The 9,427-nt window shown below is 33.5% G+C and overlaps 1 protein-coding gene across 1 annotated transcript in view; it reads left to right on the top strand.

Annotated features, from left to right (window-relative positions):
• Window positions 1-309: 309 nt before the first annotated feature.
• Window positions 310-9,427, top strand: part of LOC110031678 (U11/U12 small nuclear ribonucleoprotein 25 kDa protein-like) — an 11,337-nt gene continuing 2,219 nt past the window's right edge. The window contains exons 1-3 of the mRNA XM_020735007.1: window positions 310-575; window positions 648-750; window positions 824-923. Coding sequence (XP_020590666.1) covers window positions 401-575; window positions 648-750; window positions 824-923 — 378 coding nt within the window. The 5' untranslated portion in view covers window positions 310-400. The remainder of the gene's footprint in view (window positions 576-647; window positions 751-823; window positions 924-9,427) is intronic.

Genomic DNA, 9,427 nt, shown 5'->3' on the forward strand with positions numbered 1-9,427 from the left:
CTCGTTCGTTAAGAAACGAACACGAGCTTATTTCAAACAAACTAAATTTTAAACGAACCGAACACGAACACAAGCTTTGTTCGTTCGTGTTCGATTCGTTTACACCCCTAGTTGTAACAACAACACTCAATCTCTAAAAAGTTATTCTTTGCTTGTATGTTCGAAAGAGAGATTAAACTCCAAATTTAAATTTATGTCGCTAAGATGCGTGCAAATATCAAAGTTTCTAAAGAGATAGATTTGTAAATAAAGAAAAATTGTGTGGTATATATGTAATTTTCCAACATTTTACCGCGAGAATCGCGCGGTCGCTTCGTTGAGGCACCTTCTGCTCCTCTTCCTCAAAGCCTTTCGTTGGTAACCCGTCGAATAACGGAAGAGAAGGGAGCAAGACTGTGCGATGCCAACCATCGCCGGCGTGGAGGACAAAGAGCCTCGTTTATCTCTCCCCCATCGCCCCTTCTCTTCGGACTCCGCCGCCCTGCGCACTCCCGACCGCCGAAGCTTCTCCTATTACCGTCTCCCCGTCCACCTCCTTAACCTTACGGTTCTCAAATTGGACGGATCTTCTTTCGGTATGAATGTTTTGTTTTGTCGGTTTCTCCATTTTTGGACCATAAATGTTTTGAAGCCTATCTTTGCTGCAGATGTGCAGGTACCCCGGACGGCTTCGGTGCGGGAGCTCAAGATGGCGGTGGAAGAAGTTTTCGACAAGTCCCAGATGGACAGGAGAACGGAGAGCATTTCGTGGTAGGGTTTGAGTGTCGTTACCCGAGCAAATTCCGCACTTTTATTTCTGGATTTAATGTCCAGTCTTGCGCAGGGTTCACGTATGGGGTCAATTCTGCTTGTCATATCGAGGGATTAAGCTGACTCAAGAGAAGGCGCTGCTCAAGGACTTTGGTATCAAGGACAGTGATTTGGTTGGCCCTCTTATTCTTCTTATTGTTGTATTTTGAGGGCTCAATTTTAGAGTTTGGCACTTAGATTTTGGGTTCGCTTTTAAATTTGCTAATTGTTAAGTAGTTAATGTTTTTTCTTTTCAATATTATGTTTCCCAACTGGTTCATAATTAGGGTCGTGGTCGAGCTGAGTCGAGTCGAATATGTTATTGTTTGGACTTGGCTTATCAAATTCTAAGTTGTCCATGTTCAATTCTAACTTGAGAAGAGCTTTCACATATATGTTCATACTTGGTTTGCTTAAAATTTTTTATTTTCATTCTTGGTTTGTGCTTGACTTGTTTATATTAATTTAAAATTAAAAATTCAAATGAGTACTTAATTCTTCCTATAGGTCTAATAAGTTAAAATTTTTAGTGAGTACTTGATTTTTTATATAATATTATTGATAAATGATTTCTTGAATCCAATTAAATAAATGTAGGAATAGTTTTTAAATTAGCTTCTAACTACTTTATATCTAATAAATAAAATAATATATAAGTTGTAAGTAAACTTTCTTATAATCAAATAACAGAAATAAGTAATAGCAAATTAGTTTATTAATTAAAAATAAAATAAAATAAAATCGCATTAAATTTATGTGTATATTAATATTAAATTATAATATGTTATTATTAAATATATTTAAAATAAGTTTAGTAATTACATTTTATTTAAAGAATATAATCACATATCATATAAGTATTGAGCATTTAATAAGTTAGATGTTGAAAAACAAATGATTATGTTCATGAACATTAATTAACAAGTGATATTATGTTTAAATTTGATTCATTTAATCATCGAGCTTTAAAAAAAAATATTTAAACTTTTTTTTTATTGATTTGAACAAACATGATCGAGTATTAATTGAGCCAAGTTCAAGTTGTTCAACAAGTGCGTTGGTTCATTGATAGCCCTACGTATAATTGTAAATTAGTGTTTAGATTGGAATTTAAATCTCTTAATTGTTAGTTTTAAGTTGTTGTTTCGAACTAAAGGTGAACTTTTTGATATCATGCTTAGTTCTCAATTTTGCGTTACCGTTTATTCATCCTTTATTCATGTAAATCGTGATTGAGGGTTGACATTACTTAATTTGGCTTATAGGTATCATAGTCTTATTATCTTGCTTTGAACCACTAAAATCCTAAAGTTATGGAGTAAAGTCCTTAGTTGAAATTATGTTTTTGGATTGGGTGGTTTTTCTTCAATGAGCATTAAAACGTCAATCATTCTCTTTCTATTTTATTCACTTAAATTTTCAAAGATGAGGGGATTTTGAAATCCGTGAAACAAGTTCTCAAGCATTCTTAGATATTTTTGGAGGAAGATTGAAATATAACCAGTTATTAAATTCTAGAGGTTCAAGACTTCTTATGGATCTGAGACTTTGTTATCAATTTTCTCTCTTTATTTGAGAATTCTTTTTTGATTAAGGATTCCACAATCACTATATTTTCTGACGGGTACTTGTTTTTACAATACATACATATAATTCACATTTGTTGCTTCAGATTTGGAAAAGAAGTTGGGAAGATGAATGATAAACCCTATCAAGCCCTCATTATTTCATTATCAATGGTTTTAACCAATGGTCCTAATTTAAAGAATTTCAGAGCTAAACTATGATTATAGCTCCTAATTCAAAGAGCTTTTTGTTGTGGTTGTGGGCATTAGATCAAGGTGACATCAAATCAAGAAGAGTCTAACTATGAATTTTTGAATTTATGTTGGTGAGCCTTGGCCGCGATTGTTGGTTGTCTCGTTAGGAGTTTTCAGTTCTCTCATTCAAGGTGATCATCTAAGGACTGAGGATGATGTCAGTGATGTCATTTTTCATAATCAATGTGTCCAAGGTAAACAGAGCAAGCTAGGAGGCATAATCAGTTGTGCTTCAAAGGCACTGTAACAATGTCTCAGAGGCATAGTATGATTAGTTTATATATTCATGAAAATTGTTCTATGCTTATGTCCAATGCATTTTTGCTTTGTTTGGATTTATATGGATTTCTTATGGAGGTGTTGAATCCTATTTTGTCCATCGAAGCACACACAAGGATGGAACTAGTGAAGGGAGAAAAGAGAGTTAGGGAAGAGAGTAAGTGATGAACTGTATTCAATTTCAGGAAAACTCTCCAATAATAATAAAAAAAAAGAGATAGATGCCCTCTTAAATTAATTCCTCTCCTTTATACAGGATATTTCCTTATTAAAAATATACATTAGTTATGATTACACCTGGATCCTTTGGGATCTTATGACTGCTCAAGTTTGTCATTTTCTGTCTAGGGCATATTTATTATATTCCTCCGGCATCTTTCTCCTGTTGTGATTTTATTTGACTTTCTATTGCTATCTGCTCTGTCAATTATGACTGGATCTAATTGGTTGCTTACCTACATGAATTCGCTATAGGAGTGTTTTTCTTGTGGCCAGTAAGTTGCGATCTGATGGTTCACTTAGGGTTGTGGGATCTGGCTCTCGGCGAGATGATGAAATCACAGAATGATTTAAGAGAGATGGCTTTTTACCAAGTATTCACAGGTTTGGGCTTAATTGTTTTCAGACTTTTATGTTTGGCGGCTGATATTCAACCTCTTGTTATTCGGTCACTCGAACTTGGCTGCCATCCGTTTGGATCAATCATCCATCTGGGTTAGATCTTCTAGTGGGCTTAGGCTGAGAGAAGACCACAATGCATTTCCTATTTTTTGGCCCATCAGAACCGCTTTTGGTTATACAGGAGGGGAGCTAGTATATGTGCTTATTTCTTTAATTGTCATAAGAAGTATGAATTCATTGTCATTAATTATTGGAAAGCTTGTTGATCATTATGCAAGCGTTGATATTATTTATTGTCGGAGTTGATTTTGAAAACTGTTGTGACTTGGATGACCAAGTGAAAATAAAAGGTCTATTATTTATTTCAAAGCTTGAATTTTGGATCTTGATGATGGATAATTTATGTTTTGTATGTTAGCATGATTTGGAGGCCAAAGGAAGATCAAAGCTTGAATTTTAAGCTTCACTGAAGGCTTGTTTGTTTGAAGAGTATATATATTTTTTTCAAAAGCATTGAAGGTCAATCTCCATCATGTTTGGTTGGACAAGTTGCTTGGAAACTGCAGCTTTTTTATTACGGATTGGTCAAAGCATGTCTTCAAGCAAGCCTAAATCAATAAAACTTTGGTTTTCATTTTTTCTTTTTATGTTTGTCCGACACCCTCCACCCCTGGTTTTTTCTTTGGCTGTGTAATACCTATTTATATGTCTCCATCTAGCTATTTTAAAGTCTAATGGAATGATTTGAAATTTATGTGACATGAGCTGCTTGATCAGTGGCCTTTTTGGTGGCTCTCCACACACACACATGCTCGAGCGCGCACACTCACATCTACACACAGATATATATATATATATATATATATATATAAAGAGAGAGAGAGAGAGAGAGAGTTGAATAGGCTCACTCTTAGCTTTTGCAAGGTTCTGCAAACCTTTTGAAATTCAACCCATGCTTGGCGACGTTGAGGAAATCTTTTTAGTAGATAGAGTCACTCTGCTATGTTAATGGTGACCTGCTAACCTATTGATAGTGGCCCATTAACATTGTCTCCTCTAGGTTGCAATCAGGGCTGTGTCGTGTGTTTTCATGAACTTAGGTTGCCTAAGTTGATTGAGACTTGCCTGAGCAAAGCTTTGGGTTGACTGATCCTAGATCAGATAGATTTTGATCAGGTCGATATGGATAGAATTTTGTTTTATCAGCTAGAATTATTGATTCTTTAGGTTGGGGTTTGTAAGGAAAGGCTCATGATACATTTTGAGGGTACGATTTGTCCCAAGGATGTCAATGTGAACCCTTTTTTAGTGTAACGGTTGGAGTTAAACCTAATAGTTTCCTTGTTATTTTTATTTAAAACTTGTGAGAGATTAACAATTCAATTTAGACAATTGGGACCCTAATACGGTTCTTACTTCTTTTGGGCTAAATATTCTTCACTTTCTTTGATGATTATTTAATATCAATAGGGTCAATTTACTTGAATCTTGATCATAATTTCTACATGTATTTCAACTATTTTTCAAGAGATAAAACTAAAAATGCTATGAAATTTAGACAATCTTGATTTCAACTTTCTAGTTTAATAATAGTGTGGCTAAATACATGTAGTTATTCATCAAAGCTCTTGCTTAATGCTTCTTAACTGGATAGTGTGGCTAAATACAAAATTCACCATTTTATTAAAGTTGTATACGTATTAATTTTCACAAATATTTTTTTGCTAATTTTGGATTGACACAGTGCTGACCACTTTCTATCTTATAAATCGGGTTTTATCTCCTCTCCATTGTAACCTCTCATCTATCTCTCGTTTCTTGCTGAATTCTATTTTCCTTACAAGGACGAATCTTTGATTGTGTATGTTCTATTCTTGCTCTTCATTAGCTAGGCAAGCTCTCTTCTTGTGCCATTTGATGTATATTTCTTGAGTTTTTTTCAGACGCTTAAATAGTATGAATGTTATGTTTGAAAACTCTCTATGTACTCGGGTGTTTTTACTTATCATGTGATAACTTTTTTTTTTCTTTTTGTTTAAACAAATAACAATCATAAATAAACTTTAAAAACAAATAACGAATTGTACAGTATATCCAAAGCAGCATAGATAATGTCCCAATGAAAAAACAAATATAAATTATCTAACTAGAAAAAATGAAATTCAAGCATCCCTATTGTCATGAAAATAATGTAAATATTTGACCCTATGGTCAGGGGTCATCATCATAAAGAACTGTTTACGTGTCGGGCATTCAAGCAACTTCATGGAGAACAAATACAACATCATGTCTTAAAATTTTGAAATTACGTCTAGAATTCGCTTAACTTGTTGAATTAAAGTTGTTTGTGGTATGTCAGGGTCATTAGTGCATGAAACAACTAATTGTGAAATTTGACTTCTAATGAAAATAATTTTTTTCTTCCTTTTCTCAACCCTCGGACACTTTGACCGACTGGTGGATTCAACTTCATTGAGGTTCAGGCTAAGGCCTTCGTTGGACTGAGTTGTTTGTTCGACATTCAAGTTTTCAGTTATGCCAACAAACACTGGCTCACTAGGGGTCCATGCATGATCGCTCGTTGCCGCAACTTCACCAAACATACGATCCAACTTATCTTCCAGCTAAGGGTCAATGCCACTGCATTTGATTTTTTTTTTGCATTTGACACCACTTACAAAGTAATGAGAGATGGATATGTTGATGTATCTCGAAAAATAAAAAAAATTGATAAAAGAAGTGGACGTTTCATCAGTTTTCACCTCAAATCTCTCGGCTCATAATTCTTCTGAAGCATCAATTGTTCGCTTTATTTGATACCTTTCTAAGCCCGTGAATCCTCATTTAAATTTTCTTCAAAATTTTTATTTTTTTTTTCAGTTGATCTCATTTGTTTTTCAATTGCATCATATCATATTTTCTTCTTATAATTTCCTTTTTTTTTTTTATTGTAACCGCTCTGTACGGGGATTGGGTGGGGGGGGGGGGATGAAACAGAGAAAAATAAGGAACAAAGATGAAAAAACGAATAGAAATGAAAGAGGAAAACGATGAATCGAGAAAGGTAGAGGAAACAAACAACTGAAGAAGTGGAAACGAGAGGTCGAAAGTTTAAGAGGTGATTTCGCCTATATAAATCGACTTACCTGTGGGTTCACAGGAGTGCGAAGAGGACAACGTGAGGGTAGGGCAGAGGCAGTGTCTCTGTTGAGCAGAGGAGGCAGCGTAAAGGAAGAGAAAGCAGGAGGAAGAAATTTTGTGCGTGGGAGCTGAAGTCGAGTCTAAGAAGAAGGAGCAGCGGAGGAGAGTCGTGCCCTAACTTACAGTGAAGAGGAAGAGGGAAGGAAGGAGTTTTGTAGAGGACGGTTCTTGCAAGGTGTCGAAGCCATGTGTGACTAAGCTGAAGAAGAAGAAAGGAAGGGGCGAATTGTACAGGTTCAGGCTTAGCTTTTGGTAAGATAAAAATTTTAAATTTTGTATTTTTAATATTATATATTAAATAATTTATATATATATTTATATTATTATAATAATATTGTGAAAATTTTATTTGAAATATGAAAATTAAACTTATAATTACTTATTTAAATTTGATTTAACATTTATTGGATATTGAATAAAATCATAAATATTGATTTAGTTGAAGTTTTGATAGTCAAATTAAAGTAACATGAATAATTAAAATAAAGTTTCTAATCAACAATTGAAGTTCCATAAGTAAGAGATGAATTAAGCATAATTAATGATATGTCTAATATTATATTTTTTACGATATTGTAGGCAGCTAACTATTAGAGATAAAGATTAAACGTATTTGGAACAAGCATACAACTTTGAGATGGATACTTTTTACTTCTAAATTATGGTAATAATGTTATATTTTTTTTAAACCACTCACATTAGAATTAGATATCTTGTTACTGCAACTAGAATAAGATTATTTTGTCTTATTATTCAATTTGATCATCTAGAAATAAATGTGATTGATTTGCATAGTTATACTTTTTATCACACATGCTTGTTATAAGATATTAGATGATATTTAGAATGTAAATGAAATGTTTTATAGTATGCTTGCATGTGCATGTTTGACTATGATGGTGCATCCCTTGTGGTACTGCTAGGCAAACATTAATATACTCGTGCACGTAAATGAAAAAAAAATATTGATATTGACGTGTCTTAATTGACACAATTTTTAGATGTGGTCTCCTATAACAGTTATATAGATATGAAATTGTATTGATATGACATGTCAAATATTTATATTGATTTATAAAAAAACATAACTGTCATGCATATTGTTTTTTCTTTTCCTTGTATTGTTGTAGTTTAGAAGTATGAGTATTAACTGACTCGTTTAACTCACAATTGTTTAACCGACTTTTCAGGTTAATTAAATTATTAAAAGATGAGTGATAGAAAAGAAAATATTTATAGAAGACGCGGACAACCATCAACGAGGTAATTTTAATTGTACCTCTTTAATTTAAATTTGTAGCTACTCTTTCATCTGTTAAAATATAGGCGATTATAAAAAATTTAATCCACATTGTCCGACAATCTGTATCCGTCTTGGTTAATTTCATGCTCCCGGCCAGGTCGTGATATTTATAATATTTTGTCAGACCTTCTTGTTAAGATAGGTTGTTGTACTATTTTCCAATTTCATCTCCTTAAGACAGATGTCACAAAAAATAAGTTGTGCTTAATTATCCCACATAGTAGACGAACTGATTTTTTTTGTCTTAATCATTGTATTACTAGCATGAAAAAAAATGATCAACATAAATATTTGTCATAAAAAACATAAATTGTCATTTAAGATACCTCAACTCAAAGAAAACTAGCATTGCCAATGAAAAGAAAATAATTACCAATACCACCACCACCAACATCAACACCACACCACTACTACAACATCAACACCACTCCATACAAACACCAACGCCAACATCAGCACCACACCAACGCCATTATCAACACCAACACCACTACCACACTCCACAACCACCACTATCAACACAACTAGCACCACATCAACATCAACACCAACACCAACACCATCCCGTATTGTTCTTTTTTATCAAATTCACCATGGTTTGATTGTGACAAGTGTAAATGCATCGGTTTTGGGTGCTCTGTATGTAATTTACCCAAAGCATTGTCATCCACAAATCAAGCAACTTCTTTCATTCATTTTTCAAATTCTCACTTAAACATCAAAGGTAATGATAAAAGCTCATCTCATATTTTTCATTTGAGACAAATACATATTGGGCACCCGAAACAATGCTATCTACAAATGAAGCATCAACTTTCATCCATTTTTCAAATTCTCACTCATACATCAAAGGTAGTGATAAAAGGCCATCCCATATTTTACATTTGAGTCAATTATTATATAAACGACACTAAAAAAATTGTTATCTACAAATCAAGCACACTCTTTCATCCATTTTTCAAATTCTCACTCAAACATTGAAACCATCAATATTTTGTAATTGAGGTAGATGCATACAAGGAACCCGAAACATTGCTATCAACAAATCAAGCACCCTCTTCCATCCAATTTTCAAATTCTCACTCAAAAAATCAGTGCATGTAAATGTAAACAAACTACCATATATACACGACAACCGAAACATTATTATTAATAAATCAAACACCCCTTTTTTTATCTATTTTTCAAATTTCTGCGCAAAAAATCAGTGCATGTAAATGTAAACATACAACCATATTTACGTGGCAACCGAAACATTGCTATCAACAAATCAATCACCCTCTTTCATCCATTTTTCAAATTTACTCACAAAATCAGTGGAGGTGAAGAATAAACAAACACAATGGCAAAAACCCAAAGTTAAGAGAAAGCCATTCCATCTAACACGGCAAGACAAAGCCATTCCACACTCTTT

This window comes from Phalaenopsis equestris, unplaced genomic scaffold (assembly GCF_001263595.1).
Source record: "Phalaenopsis equestris unplaced genomic scaffold, ASM126359v1 Scaffold000840, whole genome shotgun sequence".
Lineage (NCBI taxonomy): Eukaryota > Viridiplantae > Streptophyta > Magnoliopsida > Asparagales > Orchidaceae > Phalaenopsis > Phalaenopsis equestris.